General features: G+C 46.2%; 1 protein-coding gene across 2 annotated transcripts; it reads left to right on the forward strand.

Moving 5' to 3' along the window:
- The first annotated feature begins 10,476 nt into the window (after positions 1-10,476).
- Positions 10,477-17,418, forward strand: LOC129709128 (dynein light chain LC6, flagellar outer arm). 2 transcript variants are annotated; one of them, XM_055655254.1, is made up of 3 exons: positions 10,477-10,605; positions 12,341-12,479; positions 17,025-17,418. In XM_055655254.1, exons 2-3 carry the CDS (start codon positions 12,348-12,350, stop codon positions 17,160-17,162), a joined length of 270 nt encoding a protein of 89 aa, XP_055511229.1. In that variant the 5' UTR covers positions 10,477-10,605; positions 12,341-12,347; the 3' UTR covers positions 17,163-17,418. The 2 variants fall into 2 exon arrangements, with proteins under 2 accessions (XP_055511229.1, XP_055511228.1); XM_055655253.1 differs by lacking the exon at positions 10,477-10,605 and adding an exon at positions 11,599-11,640.
- The last annotated feature ends 3,163 nt before the right edge of the window (positions 17,419-20,581 follow it).

The raw sequence follows: 20,581 nt of genomic DNA on the forward strand, positions 1-20,581 counted from the left end.
GACCCGAAACGTCACTCATTCCTTCTTTCCAGAGATGCTGCTTGTCCCACTGAGTTACTCCAGCATTTTGTGTCTACCTTCGATTTAAACCAACATCTGCAGTTCTTTCCTGCACAGAATAACCTCAGCTTGTCTAAGATTGAATACTCAGCTCTCTCTGGGGGTACATTGCTTTTTGTCTTAGAATGCTGCCACTAGCCAAAGCAAATACTTTCATAACATCCACTTAAAAATTTATTCCACAGTATTTATTTTATTTATTAATTTGCCAGTTGAAGATGTTTTAATTTCAGCAAATTCTTTTCAGAGTACTTTGATGTGACAATTAATTTTGCATTGTCTTAATTCTATTTTTTTTTAAGGAATTCCTTTACAACAAATAAAAACAAAATATTTAAAATGTTCTAGAGGTCAGCAGCACCTGTGGAAAAATGCAGTTAATTAATGATTGAATGAATGAATAAGTTTATGAATACGTTTTTTGGCCATGTATATTCACATACAAGGAATTTACCATGGTGCTCCGCCCGCAAGTGACAACATGACATGCAGTGACAGTTAGGATTGACACATAAAACATTAAAGATTAATAATAAAACATTATTTATTAAACATGTGAATTAAATAAAAAATACCAGAGCAAAAGGAGGCGACAGATTTTTGGCTATTGAATAGAGCTACTACTCATGGGAAAAAGCTGTTTTTATGTCTGGCTGTGGCAGCTTTGACAGTCCAGAGTCGCCTTCCAGAGGGAAGTGATTCAAAGAGTTTGTGGCCAGGGCATGGGCCACGGAACCTGGGGGGCTGCAGCCCTTCCACTTTTTTGGCGAGACATACTTCATAACCTGAAATTATCTGGCCTGCAGGCGGATTTTTCTCTTCTTCTGAGGACCTCCGACATCCAGAATCTCAGAACAAGCGCACAGTGAGCGCAGCAAAACCAAAGATCAGAGAGTGGAGCTCTGTTCTATGCTCTTTGGGCAAAACCACGACCAGCCGTGGCGGAAACCGACTGTGCCCCCAAAACCCTCCCTCCCTTCTGCTCAATGGCTGTGATTAGCCGCCGAGCGGAAGGGGAGGGAGGGTGGGTCCCGAGAGGGAGGGAGAAAGAGAGAGAGTCGGCCCCGAGAGGGAGGTCGAGAGAGGGGGGGGAGGGGAGGGGGGTGATAGGGTATATACCCCCCTACTTTTTGAGTTGGGGGATGGCCTGTATTATCCCCCAGTTTTTGGAGGTCGAGCAACGACAAAAAATAATAATTGTGCCACCCTCCCCCCGAGGCCGGTGATCAGTGATCGCTCAGCCCCCCCAGTTTCAAAAACGTTCGCAGCCCCTGAGGGTGAGAGGGGTCAGAGATGATCTTACTCGCTCATTTCCTGGCCCTTGCAGTGTACCGTTCGTCAATGGAGGGAAGGTTGCAGCTTTGTCAGAGGATTCGCTGCAGCCTCTGGATGTCGTGCTTGGTGGCTGAGCCAAACCAGACCATGATGGAGAAGGCGAGGACAGACTCTATGATAGCCATATAGAATTGGACCATAATATATCAGGTCATTGATTTTTCATCAATGTGGAAAACTATTAATGATAAACAAATGTTAAGAGATAGGGGTTAAAAAGGAAAATAATCAATGGGAAGGTACAATATGGGAGAATTTGTTTTAGCAAATATGTAGCAAGAGGGGTAGGAAAGTAAGACAAGGAGTGGAGTCAGTTCTGTATTCAGTTTTAGGGAATGAGCCGCGTAGGGTGGAAAGACTATCAGTGATAATGCACTATTGTTGTAATTATCATATTTCAGATAGATTTAGTACAGTTGTGGAAAAGAACAAAGGTAATTTTGGCTGAGATGCAATTTAGAAGCTGAAGCAACTACTTGGCAGTAAATCAGTCTCAGGACAATTGGAGGTATTCAAGAACATTCAAGAGCTTTAGTGTAAATACATAATGTGAGTATTGAATCTATAGCTCCTTGGATGGTAACGTCTAATGAGATAAAGGGAATAAATGGAAGCCCATGTCAGATACCAATTGTTTTAAGAATATAGGAAGTGTTAGGATGAAATTAAGAAACCAAAGAGAGAGGATGAATAAAGTATTGGCAGGTTAAAGAAAAGGAAAGTGTTGGGGCATTTAGAAACCAGAAGAGAATGCAGTCAGAGTTTTTTTATAATTAATTTGTAGATGTCTTTGCAAGAGAGGAGTGTGGTGCAGGCGTTATAATTAATTATGTCAATAAGAATAGTTAAAATGGAAGTATTATTGTTTAGGATTTTTGAAACAGCTAAATGACCAGTCCCAGATGAAACATATACCAGATTGTTAAAAAAAAAGCTGGAGATTAAATTGCAGAAGTTATGATCATCATTTGTTAATTGTTTTGACAGAAGATTGGAGAACTGCTAATACAGTACTGCGTTTGTGTTTAGCAGTCTAGACATGCATGGAGATGAAATATTTTTTCTCATGATTCACTGTTTTCTCACATGCATTGCAAAACAGCACACAGTTGTCTGTAGAGAATATATCACTCCCGTACACTCTCACCAAATCGTTCCGTTTTTACAAGGTGTTGACTTGATCCACAAAAACAGGAAAGTAGACTATTATCTGAATGGTGGCCGATTAGGAAAAGGGGAGATGCAACGAGACCTGGGTGTCATGGTACACCAGACATTGAAAGTAGGCATGCAGGTGCAGCAGGCTGTGAAGAAAGCGAATGGTATGTTAGCATTCATAGCAAAAGGATTTGAGTATAGGAGCAGGGAGGTTCTACTGCAGTTGTACAGGGTCTTGGTGAGACCACACCTGTAGTATTGCGTACAGTTTTGTCTCCTAATCTGAGGAAAGACATTCTTGCCGTAGAGGGAGTACAGAGAAGGTTCACCAGTCTGATTCCTGGGATGTCAGGACTTTCATATGAAGAAAGACTGGATAGACTCGGCTTGTACTCGCTAGAATTTAGTAGATTGACGGGGGATCTTATAGAAACTTACAAAATTCTTAAGGGGTTGGACAGGCTAGATGCAGGAAGATTGTTCCCTATGTTGGGGAAGTGCAGAACAAGGGGTCACAGTTTAAGGATAAGGGGGAAATCTTTTAGGACCGAGATGAGAAAACATTTTTCACACAGAGAGTGGTGAATCTGTGGAATTCTCTGCCACTGAAGGTAGTTGAGGCCAGTTCATTGGCTATATTTAAGAGGGAGTTAGATGTGGCCCTTGTGGCAAAAGGGATCAGGGTTAGGGTTATCAGGGGGTATGGAGAGAAAGCAGGTACGCGCAACTCTCGTCAGCAGCGGCCTCTGCAGCCCGTCTGCGTTTTTATTATTTTTTGTCTATGTTTCTATGTAGTTTTTGTTATTTTTTGTTGGGGTGTGTGTGTGGGGGGGGTGGGGGTGGGGTGGGAGGGAGGGGGAAACTTTTAAATCTCTCCCTGCACGGGAGACCCGACCTTTTCTTTGTCGGGTCTCCGTTGTCATTGGGGCTGCAACGAGGAGCGGCCTCCAACAGGAGAAGACCGGGGACTCTGGTGCCGACGACTCACCTCACCGTCGCGGAGCTGGCCGAGTCCAGAGCGGGTGGAGCGGTGGTGGAGCGCTGCTGCTGCTGCGGCCCGACCTCCGGAGATTCGGAGGCTGCAACTGCAGGTCTGGCGGACGGCGGCACCGGGAGCCCGCGGGTCCCTGGAGGGAGACCGCTCTTCAGGGCTCTCGCAACGGCGACTTCTCCCGCCCGAGTTGCGGGGTCGAAGAGCTCCTGGAGCGGGGCCTGACATCACCGCCCCGCGCGGCTTGGAATGGCTGTGGGACTCTGCGAGCGCACGCCGGGGGCTCCAAAACCAAGACCCGGTGTGCGACCTCGCCCCACCCGGCGTGGCTTTAATGGCCGCGGGACAATCGCCATCGCCAGCCGGGGGCTTTGACTTTGACTCTGACATCAGGGGGGGGGGGGGAGAGTGCAGTGGAGAGATAAGTTTTTTTGGCCTTCCATCACAGCGATGTGATGGATGTTTATGTAAATTATGTTGTGTCTTGGGTCTATTTGTTTGTAATGTATGGCTGCAGAAACGGCATTTCGTTTGGACCTCAAGGGGTCCAAATGACAATTAAATTGAATCTTGAAATCTTGAATCTTGATCTTGTTGGATGATCAGCCAATTGAATGGCGGTGCAGACTCGAAGGGCCGAATGGCCTACTCCTGCACCTATTTTCCATGTTTTTATGTTTCTACGTAAGAGGAATCAGAGCTGCCAAGGAAAGGTACTCTGAGAAGTTGAGGAGCAAGTTCTCAGCAAATGACTCTTCTTCAGTGTGGAAGGGCTTGCAAGAAATCACAAGCTACAAGAGGAAAACCCCCTGCTCCTTGGACAATCGTCAGCTGACCAAGGACCTGAACGAGTTCTACTGCAGTTTCGATAAACAGAAGCTTAACCCTGGTAACCCCAACCAACACTTCACACCTACTCACAGCTTGACTCCAGTTTGAAAAGACTGGACCCTTTCCCAAGCACCTCTCTCCAATCACCACTTACAGCCAGGTTTTGCCCCGGTGGTGTACATTTTCCTGTAAGTTACGTTAAAATGGCAAAAAAGGCTGATTTAGGCACTCAATCGTGAAAAAGGCATTATCGTCCTGAAATCATCAAAAAAGGCATGAAAAGGCACATGGCATTTATGGCAAAATCCTGGCTCTAGTTATTATCATATGTCCCAAAACAGAACAATAAGTGAGTTCGGTATCTCGCGCGCGATGAATCATGGGATTTGTCAAAGGTCGTTCAGGATAAACAAAGAGCATTGCTAGTGATCGCGAACGCAGTATAAACTGTGTGTACGTATTGGCAGAACTCAGTGTAAAAATAACATTTTCGGTCTGATTTGGTCTTCTTTGTATCTTAAAATGCTAGCAAGCAACCCTCCATTGCGTGTACAACACCTTCTAAATATTCATCCAGCATGTTTTTATCAATTACTAGACTAAGTGCAGACCCGTCTGCTCCCCCAATGCAATATTCCACCACTCCCGTTTCCCCAACACAACCCGTTCCCCCAACGCAATATTCCACCACTCACGCATAGCCCCCAACTGTGCAGACGCAGCTCATTTCCCCTCATCCCCCAGCACTCCCTCCCCTTCCGCTTCACCCTCTTCTTTCCCCTCGCTTCCTCCCCGCCCCCAATCCCTCCCTCACTTCTCCCTCTCTCTCATTTCCCCTACCCTCAGTCACTCCCTCCCTCGCTCCATAACTCCTATCTCCTCCCTACCCCCCTCTTATCCCTCTATCACTCACCTCCCCCACTCCGCACCTACCCCTATCTCTCCCACTCTCCCTCCTCACCTCCCCCACTGCCCTCCTTTCTCTCTATACCCCACTACCTACCTTCCCCACTCCTCTCCCTCTCTCCCCCTCCTCCCCCACTCTCCCTCCTCACCTCCCCCACTTTCTCCCTCTCCCTCCCTACCTCCTCCTCTCCTTCAATCCCAACACTCTCCCTGCTCACCACCCCAGGATCGTTCGCTCTCCTCCTCTCCTCCTCCCCTCCCCCAATCCCTCCCTCACCTCTCCCTCCCTCTCCTTTCCCCTACCCTGTCACTCCCTCCCGCCATCCATGCATAAAAAGCAGCATCTGCAGTTCCTTTCTCCACAGGTCATTCATTGTTAGCTGTGGTTTAGATCCCGTTAACTTGACGATTGGAATAGTTTGCATCATGTGTGTGTGTGTGAGTTACTCAAACTCCGCGCAAACTACTCGGCCAGCCTGCAACCCGACTCTCCCTCCCTCACTCTGCCCACTCTGGCTCAGCCGCCGCTCATCCAGTCCCCATCCTGCCCGACCACCCACTACTCATGGAAAAAAAGCTGTTTTATGTCTGGCTGTGGCGGCTTTGGCAGTCCGGAGTCGCCTTCCAAAGTGAAGTGCTTCAAAGAGTTTGTGGCCAGGGTGTGAGGGGCCAGAGATGATCTTACCCGCTCACTTCCTGGACCTTGCAGTGTACAGTTCGTCAAAGCGGGGTAGGTTGCAGCCAACAACCTTCTCAGCTGATCGGACGATTTTCTGCAGCCTCTGGATGTCGTGCTTGGTGGCTGAGCCAAACCAGACCATGATGGAGAAGGTGAGGACAGACTCTACGATGGCAGTATAGAATTGGACCATCATTGCCTGTGGCAGATTGTGTTTCCTCAGCTGCCGCAGGAAGTACATTCTCTCTTGGGCCTTTTTGACTGTGGAGTCGATGGTCGCCCCCCATTTCAGGTCCTTAGAGATGATAGTTCCAAGGAACTTAAAAGACTCCACAGAGACCGCGGTGTTATTGATGGTGAGTATGGGGAGAGGAGGGGGAGACTTTAGGAGACTTTTTCCTAAAGTCTTTTAGGAAACGTTTTCCTAAAGTCTACTATCAATTCCACTGTCTTAAGAGCATTGAGCTCCAGGTTCTTACGAAGGCATCAGGATGGCAGCTGTGTCACTTCCTGTCTATAGGCAGATTCCTCCCCATCCTGGATCAGTCCAATCAGGGTTATGTCATCCGCAAACTTGAGAAGCTTGACAGAGTAGTCTGTGGAGGTGCAGTCGTTGGTGTAGAGAGAGTAAAGGAGAGGAGAGAGTACGCAGCCTTGCGATGCTCCTCTGCTGAGGGTCTGCGGGTCCGAGATGCGCTTTCCCAGCCTCACATGCTGCTTCCTGTCTGTCAGGAAGTTTGTGATCTACTGACAGAGGGGTTCAGGCACAGTCAACTTGGAGAGTTTGGAGTGTAGTAGCTCTGGCACAATGGTGTTGAATGCAGAGCTAATATCAACAAACAAAATCCTTGCATAGGTCCCCTGGCGGTCGAGGTGCTGGAGGATGAAGTGCAGGCCTAGGCTGACTGCATCATCCACCGATCTATTGGCCCAGAATGCAAACTGCAGAGGGTCCAGCAGGGGGTTTGTGATATTTTTCAGCTTGGCCAGCTCAAGTCTTTCAAGTCCTTCATGAGGTTCAAGAGAGTATTTGTCAACATACTGACCTCAATCTTCTACGGAAGTAGAGCCGTTGGTGAGCTTACTTTGCATCATTGCGTCAATGTGCTGGGTCCAGGACAGATCTTCAATGATATGCATGCCCAGGAATTTGAACTTGTTGACTAACTCCACTTCTGTTATGATTAAACTGGAACAATAGAATTAAAGAATAGGAGGAATCACGGTGCATGTCAAAAAGAGCATGGCAACAGGTTGTAAAAAAGACAAAAAAGCTCCCAGAGAAGGTGTAAATGTTAGTCTCCAAAACCATTACATTTAATTTTGAAGATAGACACAAAATGCTGGAGTAACTCAGTGTTGCAGTAATGCAGCATCTCTGGAGAAAAGGAATTGGTGACGTTTCGGATCGAGACCTTTCTTCAGGGCCTCTCGACCCAAAATGCTCGAGAGGGGCAACACCACTCCAGGTCTGCCGACTATCGACAATACCGTCAGCGGGCTGGCTACCGAAGCTGAAGGGAGGAATGTGCACACATTCTCGCTGTCCGAGCACGACGTGAGGAGGGCTCTGACATGTGTGAACACGAGAAAAGCTGCAGGTCCCGATGGCACCTCGGGGCGAGTACTCAAGTCCTGTGCTACGCAGCTAGCTCCAGTGCTCACAACATTATTCAACCTCTCCCTGGACAAGTCCGTAGTCCCTGCCTGCTTCAAAAAATCCATCATTGTACCGGTACCAAAAAATGCCTCCCCAGCCTGTCTGAATGACTACCGTCCGGTGGCCCTTACCTCGGTAGTCATGAAATGCTTTGAGAGACTGGTGAAGAATCACACCTGCGCCTTCCTCCCTCGGAACATGGACCCGTTGCAGTTCGCATATCGTCCGAACAGGTCCACGGACGATGCGGTCTCCCAGGTCTTGCACACCGCTCTCTCCCATCTGGACAGCCAGAAGGGGGGCTACGTGAGGATGCTGTTCATAGACTACAGTTCAGCCTTCAACACGATAGTCCCCACCAGACTGGCCGGGAAGCTAATGGAATTGGGGCTCAACTCTTCCCTGTGTGCCTGGGTCCTGGACTTTCTCACCGCCAGGCCCTAGGTAGTCAAGGTGGGAGGGAATACATCGAAGTCCCTCACCCTGAGCACAGGATCGCCCCAGGGTTGCGTCCTCAGCCCCCTATTGTACTCCCTGTACCCACATGACTGTGTGGCTAGGTTCAGCTCCAACTCAATAATTAAGTTTGCTGATGACACTGTGGTGGTGGGCCTGATCTCAGACAACGATGAGAAGGCCTACCGGGAGGAGGTGGCTGATCTAGCACTCTGGTGCCAGGAAAACAGCCTCCTCTTGAACATCAAAAAAACGAAGGAGCTGATCATGGACTTTAGGAGGGCACATCATCTGAGGACGTACACTCCATTGAGGATAAATGGGGACCCTGTGGATAGGGTGAACTGTTTTAAATATCTGGGAGTCCACATCTCCGAGGATATGACATGGGCATCACACGCCTCAGCACTCGTGAGTAAGGCAAGGCAGCGCCTTTACCACCTCAGGCAATTGAGGAAATTCAGAGTGTCTCCGAGGATCCTCCAGTGCTTCTACGCAGCAGCGGAAAGCATCTTGTCCGGAAATATTACCATCTGGTTTGGGAATTGCTCTGCCAAGGACAAGAAGGCTCTGCAGAGAGTAGTGCGTTCGGCCGAACGCACTGTGGGAACTTCACTCGCCCCCCTGCAGGAACTATACAACAGGAGGTGCAACTCCAGAGCAAATAAAATCATGGGAGACCCCTTCCACCCCTGCAACGGACTGTTCCAGCTGCTACGGTCAGGCAAACGCCTCCGTTGCCATGCGGTGAGAACGGAGAGGGTTGAGAAGGAGTTTCTTCCCAGAGGCAATTCGGACTGTAAACGGCTATCTCACCAGGGACTAACTCTACAGAACGTTTTTCCTTCCATTATTTATTATGTAAAAGAATATGTGTGTTATGATTGTGTTTATAATTTGTTTGCTTGTTTTGTTGTTTGTCTTTTGCACAAAAGTCCGCGAGCATTGCCACTTTCATTTCACTACACATCTCGTATGTGTATGTGACAAATAAACTTTACTTGACTTGACTTGACTTGGTCTTGCTGAGGCAAATTGAGGTATAAATAGTCAATGGAAGGAAAGTTGTTTTCTGTGATAATCTGGGTTGCATCCACTATTCTCTGCAAATTTCTTGTGTTCCTGGAGAGCTGTTTCCAAACCATGCTGTGATGCATCCCGATAAAATGCTTTGTACGGCGCATCGGTAGAAATTGGTGAGAGCTGTTGGGGACATCTGGGAATTGTAGGGAATTTGGTGAATCTGTGGAACTCATTGCCACAGAAGGCTGTGGAGGCCAAGTCAATGGATATTTTTTAACGGCAGAGATATACAGATTCTTGATTTGTACAGGTGTTGAGAGAAGGCAGGAGAACAGGGTTAAGAGGGATAGAGCAGCCACGACTGAATGGCTTAGACGTGATGGGCCGAATGCCCTAATTCTGCTATCACTTTGGGCGGTGGTAGAGTTGTTGCTTTACAGTGCCCGAGACCCGGGTTAGATCCTGATCGTGGTTCTGTACAGATTTTGTACGTTTTCCCCTTGACCGCATAGGTATTCTCCAGGAGCTCCTCCAGGTTTCCTCCCACACTCCAAAGACGTGCAGGTTTGTAGATTAATTGGTTTGATGTAAAATGTAAAATTGGCCCCAGTCACTGTGAGTAGTAGGATGGTGTTGGTGTGCGGTGATTGCTGGTCGGCGCGGACTCGGTGGGCCAAAGAGCCATGTTTCCGCGCTGTATCTCTAAACTAAACGTATGAACACGACAAATTTTTCCTGAACCTGTGGGCACTTCTGTTCCTCTTGCCCTGTGTGGGGGGAGGGGAGAGGTCATGGGGAGAAGGCATGGGAATGGGGTTGGGGGGGGGGGGAGATCATGGGGGGTTGGGGAGAAAGCAGGGGAATGGGGGGGTTGGGGGGGGGAGATCATGGGGAGAAGGCAGGGGAATGGGGTTGGGGGAGGGGGGGGATCATGGGGAGAAGGCATGGGAATGGGGTTAGGGGGGGGAAGAGATCATGGGGAGAAGGCAGGGAAATGGGGTTAGGGGGGGGAGATCATGGGGAGAAAGCAGGGAAATGGGGTTGGGGGGGGAAGAGAGATAGATCAGCCTTGATTGAATGGTGGAGTAGACCTGATGGGCCGAATGGCCTAATTCTACTCGTATCACATGTGATCCTTCTAGCTTACAGCGAGGGAAGCTGAAGGACTGACTGCATGGCCGCCGCCTCGACGACGGCAGCTCCCGGCTGGACGACGACAACCGCCGGTTGCTAGGACGCGCCTCCCGCCGCCGCGCTGCATGCCGGGCCGGCATAAAATGCAGAGGTAAATCGCGGCCGGAGGATTGGCGGGACCGGCCAATGGGGGTCCGGCGCGGGCTGCGGGCGGCCAATGGGAGCGTGGTAGGGGGGAGAGGGGGCGGGGCGCCCGGGAGGGGGCGGGGCGCTGTGTGACGGTGTGATAGCGGACCCGGCGCTATTCGGCTGGTAGTGGCTCGGCGCTCTCTTCACACAGTTGCTGTGCTTCAGTGGCGGCTAGAGGAACCGGTGGGTGAGAGGGAGAGAGAGAGTGTGAGAGGAAAAACAATGAAAATAAGCGCTCTCTTTATTGGCAATCACCAATAACCTTCCACTTGGAACCGCGTGGAAGGAGAAAATAACGGTTGTTGGGTGGGAGGGAAGGAGGGCGGCGGCGGTTGGGCAGGGTGGATGGGGGGGGAGATAGGGCAGAGATGGGTGGGGGGGTGGATAGGGGCAGAGATGGTGGGGGGGGGGGGTGGTGTGGAGAGAGTGGATAGGGTGGAGGAGGGTGGGCGTTGGAGGGGGGGGTGGAGAGAGTGGATAGGGCAGAGATGGGTGGGCGTTGGGGGGTGGATATGGTGGAGGAGGGTGGGCGTTGGGGGGGGGGGGGTGGATATGGTGGAGGAGCGTGGGCGTTGGGGGGTGGGGAGTGGATATGGTGGAGGAGGGTGGGGGGTTGGGAGTGGATAGGGCAGAGGGGGGTGGGCGTTGGGGGGGGGAGGGGAGTGGATAGGGTAGAGGAGGGGTGGGCGTTGGGGGGGGGGTGGAGAGAGTGGCTAGGGCAGAGGACGGTTGGGGGCGTGGGTGGATGGTGGAGGAGGGTGGGCGTTGCGGGGGGGGGGGGTGGGTGGATAGGGTAGAGGAGGGGGACGTGGGAGGGGGGTGGAGAGAAATGGGTGTGTGGGGGGGGAGAGGAAGGATATAGAAAGCGGGGTGGAGAGAATAGTATGGAGGGAGAGGAAGGATATAGAAAGGGGAGGGGTGGGATAGAGTGAGGGGAGGGGTAAGAAAGCAAGGTAAGGCGGACAGTGGGGTGAAGGGGGGGGGGGGTGGGGAGGTGAGGAAAGTATTTGCATGGATGTGTTGTCTTGCTCCCACCATCGATGACCCAGTTTTGCTTTAAAAAATGCTGGAAACACTCTGGATCAGGCAGCATCGGGTGGGAAGCATCGTCACTGGCCAGAGGTCTTCTACCTGCTGCATTAACTCCGCCACTCTGTTCTCTTTTCAAAATTTCAGCATCTGCAGACCTTTTTCAACATTAGTTTTTAAGTATTTGAGGTATGGGATGGAGATATCTGATCTTTCTCTAATCTACTCCAACGATGAATTGATGTAATGTCTGGAATTGCAGATACTCACTGGCTTTCGCGAAGTCTAGCTGAATCGAGGAAGAAAATAATGTCGACCCAGATTCCCCACCCTACTGCTTCCCTGACCATGCCTCGTTTATTTTCTCTTGTTTTCCTCTGCAGCTCGCCTTCCCAATCCTTTTATCTCTTTTCCCAACCGTGCATAATATGCACTACCTTGAGCTCTTGTGCCAGAATTGCAACGAAATAGTTCAATAATTCTGTGGTATTGAAAAATAAAATGGCTTAATTCTAAACGAAATTAAAATAAGCTTAATTCTAAACTAAAATACATTTAACAATGAACCCTTTAGGAGAATTATTAAGTATCAGTCAGGAGATTCGTAAAGGCAAAATGATTTCCTAAATTTGAATCTAAAATGTATAACTTGTTCAAATATGTAAACTGAATAAGCTGTGTGGTAGATAAAGATTGCAGTCCTTTGTTGCTTTGGAACTTTGGGGATAGCATATTGTGGAGAAATAGGATTTTCTGAATAGATTCCAATTTTCTGGTGACTTTCTTGCAATATGAACTTTTTGCATTGTCATGATTTGAATAATTTCTCATTTATTATTGAACAGTTCAATTCTCAATGGATTAACATGTTTTATATTTCTTCTGTCAGTACAAAAATGTCTGAAAGAAAAGCTGTCATTAAGAATGCTGACATGCCAGAAGACATGCAGCAGGAGGCTGTGGAATGTGCTACTCAGGCACTAGAGAAGTACAACATTGAGAAAGACATAGCGGCTTACATCAAGAAGGTGAGAACTTGCTGCTAAACAAAAACTGAGTTTGGCTTGTACACTATATTGTATGGGTTGGATATAACATTACTGCGAATAGCGCTCTGTTGCGGCTTGCAAAAATGCCGGTTTGGCTGGGATGTCAAAATGAGGTCCCGGTCTTTTCTTTGCTACTTGACAAATAAACTGGGGAAATTACAATGTGAATCAGAATCGGTTAGTGCAGGCTTCCTTTCAATGCACTGCAACTGAGTTTGCAAGAGCAAAATGACTAAACCTAGATTGCAAATTTTAAAATGTACATTTAAAATAAGGTACGGTTATTTGGTTTCTTCAGTAAGAATGATTCATTTTTGCCCCTCCCCTCCGATCCTTGGTTGCATAGTAACATAATAAACAAAATTTAAACATTTGATTTATAACCAGATGGGATAGTAATATCAATGTTAAACTATGCCAATAATTAAGTTTCTGAATCAAGTAGTCTGTGATTTCTTGACAGCGGAATTTTACGAAACAACTGTGAATAGTGTAGCTAAAAAACAAACTGCTGGAGGAGCTCGGCAACCTGATAGCATTTTGATGAGGGGGACGACGATAAACACAAAGACTGGTCCTGCCCCAAAACATCGTCTGCCTATTTTTCTCCGAATGCTGTCTGACCCACTGAGTTCCTCTGGCACTTTGTTTTCTGTTCAAGATTGCAACATCTGCAGTCTCTTGTGTCTCTGAATAGTATACATTTTAATTTGCAGAGCATTTTCAAGAGATTACATTTTTTCCCAACCTTTTGTTTATTTGGTAGAATGAATCGTGACAATCTCAAAAATGATTGATAGAACTTAATTATTTGGAAGGATTCACTTTGTGCAATTGCATCGCATCTGCTTTAAAAACAAAAAAAGTAGTTTTAGAGTGCACTTTTATAGCTAAATAAACTAAACCAGGTGCGGACCCGTTGGTCCCGTCTCCCAAGGCAATATTCCACCACTGACCTATAGCCCCCAACTGCGCAGGTGCGGCTGAGGGCTTCCTGTTGTGACACCAGAGATCTCCGTTGTGAGTCATGGCAACCCTCCCCCAACTGCGCCTCGCCATCCCTCTTCCTACCCTTATCCTCCTCCATCCCCCTGCACGCCCTCCCTCTCCTCTTCACCTTCCCTCTTCACCTTCCCTCTTTCCCCTCTCCTCCTCCACTCCCTCACCTCTCCCTACCTCTCCTTTCCCCCTACCCTCAGTCACTCCTCCCTCCATAACCCCTCCCCCCCCCCCCCCCCCCCCCCCCCCCCCCCCCCCCCCCCCCCCCCCCCCCCCACGCGGAAGACCGGTTCCTGTTGGGATGCATGTCACGGCAACCCTCCCCCCCTCCCCAAGTGAGCCTTGCCATCCCACTTCCTACCCCTATACTCCTCCATTCCCCTTCATCCCCAGCACTTCCCTCCTCCTCCTCTTCATTCTCCCTCTTCTTTCCCCCTCTTCTTTCCCCTCTCCTCCTCCCCTCCCTCACTTCTCCCTCTCCTTTCCCCTACCCTCAGTCACTCCCTCCATAACACTTTCCCCTCCTTACCCCCCCCTTGACGTCATTGTAAGGTGGAAGCTGCTGTTTTTTAAAACTGATTTTTTTTAATGTAAATGACACCCAATTATGAAGTCATTGTGGTGTGGAACACTGCTGATGGGCATTTTTTATTGAAAACTGATTTTAAAAAATGTAAATGAGATCCAATTGTGATGTAATTGTGGGGTGGAACATGGCTGACGAGCAGTTTATGTAAATCAGATTCCATTGTGACGTCATATCCCATTGTGACATCATACGCTGCTAACTGCCAGTGCAGATGGAAGAGATTTTTTCAAAGTGGGGTTTTGTAAAGTTTAAAATGTCAATAACCTGTACAATATACCATCAATCGGAACAAAACTTGATACAACACACCACAGGACACCACCTCTCACAGACACTCACACACCACCTCTCACAGACACTCACACCCCACCTCTCACAGACACTCACACACCACCTCTCACAGACACTCACACACCACCTCTCACAGACACTCACACACCACCTCTCACAGACACTCACACACCACCTCTCACAGACACTCACACACCACCTCTCACAGACACTCACACACCATATATATGACAGTCAACTTTCTTGAATCTACTCACACGGCTCTCCACTGTGGGGCTTCCGCAGTCAGTGGCACTTCCTGCAATCAGCGCGATCTGCCCACTAAGTCCCCAAATGAGCGGGACCTTTGGACTAAACACAGTCGGACCTAATAAAGCATTTATTCCTTCCAAACACAGTCGGACCTAATAAAGCATTTATTCCTTCCACAGTCTGACCTAATAAAGCATTGCAGTTTCAAGCACGGGCAGGGCAGCAGGCCAAACAACTCATGACATTGTCATTAAGGGCTAACAAATAATTTATTGCAAGTACATTGCAGACTCGCAGTTCAGTTGATTCACAGCTTAGAAAGATAGTCGTGCCCTCTCCCTCGCGATCTTGCAGAGTGACGGACTCGCTTCCTGGCATCCGAGGTTTTGCAGTCCTGCCCCCCCCCCCCCACCTCCGGAAGGGGCGTTACCTTCATCACGGTGATTGACAGGCGAGAGGACCAATCAGCTGGTCTCGATGTTTTTTAAACACTCATAACTTTTTTATTTTTCATCGATGGGAAAAATCCTTGGGCTGGCTCAGCACACGAGGACTGAGTAAGATGGCCAAAAATCACAGCGATACAGGGTAGCGTTTTTTCTAAAATTAATATACAGCGCAGACAGGTAGTGGTCAAGATGAGACTTTTAATTATATAGATAATGGATAGATGTTTGTTTTATAGAATGCATACAGTATTTCTGGAAAAAGCTTTATCGTTCCATTTATGGGAATTGAAATGGATGATAATCAGCAGAAACTTCTATAATCTTTTTATGTCCAGGGATTGTTGCAAATAACTTTGCTGTTTATGAAGAGTTAAAATTGCTAGCCAATTTGCTTTCACTACAGAGGCCTTCACAACTTTAATCCATGATGAGTACAATCATGTAGAAAGAGTAGAATAGATTCTTCTAATTGTAAATCTATATTTTACGAAACTATATGGCATTAGTGTGCTCCCAAAACCAAAATTCTTGGGTAAATTTGAATCGCTTAACTGCCATTTTGTAAACCTCTGCTGCATAATTTCTCTAGTCATCCTTTGTAAGCTTCAATAACTGTTCTTTGAAGAGTTTATTTTAAAAGTGAGTTATTATTTGATAGAATCCTAAAATTCATTATAGAAATATGCCATTCAACCAGTAAAAACTTAGCCAGTTCTTTCAATAAAGATAAAGCACTTATTGTGCTCTTTTCCCATCTTCCAATTGTCCTTCAGTGTTCTTTTGTCACCTGATATTTGACAGCTGATTTGTGGAGCTTCCAGTATAATTCCCAGAATATTGTTAAAATACTGTTTAATGTACTTATCAACCCCTCTTGTGATTTCCCCCCCCCCCCCTTTACAATGTGCTAGTCTCCATGCTATCTTGTCAATCAATAAAATAACAAATAACAATCCAATACTATTTACCTTGATCACAACTTTTAAGTATAATTGTTTTTAGGTCATACCACAACATTCTGATTAAAGTTTCCATTTGTTTCTTTATTTTGCATTGCTTTTATCCTGGCCTTCGTGTCAAGATCCATTGTGTCTCTACTTTATTGTGTTTTTCCTAATGCTTCCAAATACACATTGTTTTTCAACAGAATTTCAACAATATGCTCTATCTGCTGAGACATCTTGGAGTATCCTAGCTTGCTGTAAATCCCATTGATATCGTAACATTTTTGGTGTTTTTTTCCCCCGAGTTAATACATCAACATAATTAATGTCTACTGCAAGTGGAATCTCTTCTGTGTAGTTAATACAGTATTGATATTAGTGGGTGCCAGTCCTTGTTTTGTGCTCTTGGAGCATGATCTTAATTTCAATGTGGTTAACCTATCAAGTCAATTCAAGAACTCTCTGGACGACTTCCAGCAAAAAAAATTACTGTGTTTGCTTTTTTATTTACATCTTAGTTGGGTAAATTATTCAAAAAAAAAAAAAGGAATACTCCTTTTCAGGAACAAACCAAGAGTACTTTCTACATTTAACAGCTGTGGTTAAAACTGGTTGCTTTGTTCTTCAAGTTTTTAAAATAGATGAAATAATATGATGCAAAAATAAAAGTAATTTATTCACATAGTCACTAAATATGATAAAGAAAGCATGCAAATTCCTACAATAGTTTTAATTCATCATTTTCATCTTGCAATCTCTGCAAGAATTATTGACAGCAGTTTTTGTACTTCCCAATTTGCTTAATGTTGGGATTTCTTTTGTGTTGACAGGACCTTTGTTTAAAATGGGTTACTTGTGAAGGAGAAAACGCTTTAGTCCAATAGGTTTATAGGATCCCAATGTGTAATATTTAAATATTCATTGTATATCGGCGTATTCTTAATGTTTGAAATGTATGCTCATAAGGATGTTCCAACACTTTGTTATTTCTTTCTTGCAGGAATTTGACAAAAAGTACAATCCAACCTGGCACTGTATTGTGGGCAGAAACTTCGGAAGCTATGTGACTCATGAAACTAAACATTTCATCTATTTCTACTTGGGCCAGGTAGCTATCCTTCTGTTTAAATCTGGCTGAAGTTGCTGAACCAATGGCTTCCAAATGAAGTTGGTCCAAGTAAAAGACTACTTTAAAGAAAACCTTTTTGACTAATCTACAAAAGGAAACATAAGGAAGAATATGCCCTATGTAATTTCTGCAACGATGGATCAAATTTTTCAAGCTGCCCTTTTTTCTCCCAAGTCTTTCTATGACGGGTCACTGGAATGTTCAGGTGACTTGTATTTATTTTCTTTTTTTCCAACATTTCCAGTTCAATAAACACGTTTTGATATCTTTTTGTTTTTTATTGTCTGTCCTCACATTTGCACATGAACCAGCTCTCTGCTGGCTGATTATTATTTTTATTTATGAGGATGTGGACCTCATTAGCAAGACCCAGATGTTATTGCCTTGATAGGTAGTGGTAGAGCCATTTTCCTGAAATGCCCAACCATTCTTTGGGTGAAGAATTTCCAATCGTTGGGTAAGCAGTTCTGTAATTAAGAATAGCAACAATGAAATGCCAACGAAATGTTGAAGTCTGGAAGGTTTCTGACTTGGAAGGAACCTGCAGATGGTGGTATGCCCATATGTTTGCTGTTCTTGGCACTAGAGAGAGTTTTTGGGATGTTTTTAAAGTGGCCTTTATTGAAGCGTTTAAATTTGGTTTTTGAGCATGCTTTGAAGCTTTTGCGTATCGGGTTGCGATTTGATTGTTTGCTGTAGTCAATAGGGAACCCATCAAGCAGACTCGTTATAGTGTCAAACTTAAATGTTTAAATGTTTCTCAGCCAAGGCAAATGAGCATGCCTCGCAATCCTGGTTTGTGCTGTGTGGGCTGGAAAGAGTTGCTCTTCCTCTGACAAACTTAGCAGCAATGTAGTGGCTGGTTCAATTGAGTTTCTTTGATTATTAAGGATATGTGAGAGTAGCCTCTAACTGGGTGTGTTTATTATCAAACCACTTAGACATGTAAAGATTACTTGTTACTTAATGCCCCATGTCTCAATTGTTCAGAATTTGGTGCAGTGCAAGCATTTTCTGAGAAGTTGTGAATGGAATTAAAATGTTTGTACAATCATTTAGTAAATATTCTTATATTTGATATTATATTAACATAAATATAAAACTTCTGGCCTTATGTTGGAAGAAAATCTTTGAAACATGAATGGATTGGAGCTAGTATGTCTGATCTCGAACACCCACATCCAGGGCTCCTTGGTGCCACAATCAAATTCAGCTGTGATGTCATCACTACTGATGCTCCATCACTGTCAGTTAGGAGATATTTTGATTCTTTGTTGGACTAGGCTGTGAAGGGATCTGGAACCCAACAGAATAGGCAAAGCTCAAGCCTTATTTTTGATAGGTTATTGGTAACGGCCACTTGATAGCACAATCGATGATCAATCACTTTGCTGATGGTTGACAGTGGACAAATTGGATTTGTCCTTTTTATGGACAGAATCTACCTGGACAATTTCCACATTTCAAGGTTTGTGCCTGTTCAGCCGCAGCTTGGCTGCAGTGAGGCTGGAATACTACGACTGGAATTGTATCCAATGCTCTCAGCTATTTCACCGTGTCACATTTTAGCAAATTAGCTGCTGGACTGGCTTTAGAGAGGAGGGTTATTTTTTTTTGGGGGGGGGGGGGTCAAGATGGATCATGTGCTTGTTCATCTGGGTGAAGGTGGTGACTGAATCATCTTGTGTTGCACTCATATTTTTTGGACATGGGTATCACCTCCCATTCATGACTAGAATTAACAAAGCTGCAATGTAGTTCACTTAGCTCTTGTCAATTGTATGCTGCTCGATATGTGTGGTTCTGTGCTGTGGCTTTGGCACACTTTCTAGATATGCAGCTACAAGCATACCTTTACGCACTTTTAACTATGTTTGATTCCCATTGTAATAGTGGAGTGAAAGATTATATTGGGCATTTAAATCCTGGTATATTACATAGAAAATAGGTGCAGGAGTAGGCCATTCGGCCCTTCGAGTCAATGTGATCATGGCTGATCATCCAAGTCGGTATCCCGTACCGGCCTTCTCTCCATACCCCCCTGATCCCCTTAGCCACAAGGGCCACATCTAACTCCCTCTTAAATATAGCCAATGAACTGGCCTCAACTACCTTCTGTGGCAGAGAATTCCAGAGATTCACCGCTTTGCGTGAAAAATGTTTACAATGCTGTTGTTGGTCTACACTGCGTAGTTTTGAGCTGCTGCTGCTGCTAGATCTTTCTAGTTCGGAAGTGTAGTGGCACAAAATGGAGGGCGACTGGTGTAGAGACGCCCCTGAATCCTGTGAATGGGTGAGGGCAAGCTCAGATCACTCTACCCCATACAAGGTTCACATGCCACCTTTTGCAAACTACCAAACCCAAATATTGCTGATGACCATGGAGTTCAACCCGAAATACAAACTGTGACTCTGCAACTTTAAGTATTTCTTCCGTGGGAAGCACATGGAGCATGGGTTCATCAGCCGATGGTCAGTGGTAATTAGTGGAATGTTCGCAGGGATTCTGAGGGGGAGGGAGTAGTTCAGCATGTCATTCGTAATGACGTTCAGCATGTTTATCAGGATGAAGCTTGACTAGTCTAGCTCTCACCAGCTCCCATGTTTTGTGGAGGCCTTTACAAACTTGCTTGGGTGGAGAATTACTTTAGTGTCCAAATTCATTTAACACGAGGTGGTCGGTCTGGTTTGGCAACATAATGGTCATGACTAGACCGGGTCGGAACAGCGCATTTTCTCCCCTGAAGAGTATTAATGAACCAGAGAGACTTGTACACAATTTAGTAATTTTATGGCCGTCAATGGTCTTTTTTGAGAAGAAACGGCACAGTGGCGGGGCTGGTGGAGCCGTTGTCTCATACCACCAGAGACGCGCGATCGACCCTGACCTCGGGTGCTGTCCATCTGGAGTTTGCACGTTCCCCCCTGTGACCGTATGGGTTTCTTCCCACGTCACAAAGAGGTGCGGGTTTGTAGGATAATTGGCCTCTGTAAATTGCACGTGGTGTGTAGGGTGTGGATGAGAAAGTGAGATAACATCGAACTAATGTGACTGGGTGGGCCGAGTTTCCATGCTGTATCTAAACTAAAGTGCTGGAGTAACTCAACGAGTCAGTCAGCATCTCTAGAGAAAAAGAATGGGTGACGTTGCAAGTCGGAAGCTTTCTTCGGACTGAAAGAAGAGGGGAGGGGACTTAAGATACTGGTTTATACCAAGCCAAACATAAAGTGCTCGCTGAGTTACTCCCAAACTAAACTGCAAATTATATAATGATCGGAATTCAAATTCCACAGCTGTTGTAGCCTGTAGCTTATTAGATGAGCTTTGGGGTTACTCATCCGTATTACAACCCAGAGTGTTGTCGGCGAATGATTAGTGATGAACATGGAGTTCAACCCGAAATACAAACTGTACCTCTGCTAAACTC

This window comes from Leucoraja erinacea, chromosome 25, assembly GCF_028641065.1.
Source record: "Leucoraja erinacea ecotype New England chromosome 25, Leri_hhj_1, whole genome shotgun sequence".
Classification (NCBI taxonomy): Eukaryota; Metazoa; Chordata; class Chondrichthyes; order Rajiformes; family Rajidae; genus Leucoraja; species Leucoraja erinaceus.

Coding starts and splice junctions, on each gene's coding strand:
- LOC129709128 (XM_055655254.1), top strand. CDS start 12,348: ATGTCTGAAAGAAAAGCTGTCATTAAGAATGCTGACATGCCAGAAGAC. Junction 12,480..17,024: donor TAGCGGCTTACATCAAGAAG/GTGAGAACTTGC, acceptor TCTTTCTTGCAG/GAATTTGACAAAAAGTACAA.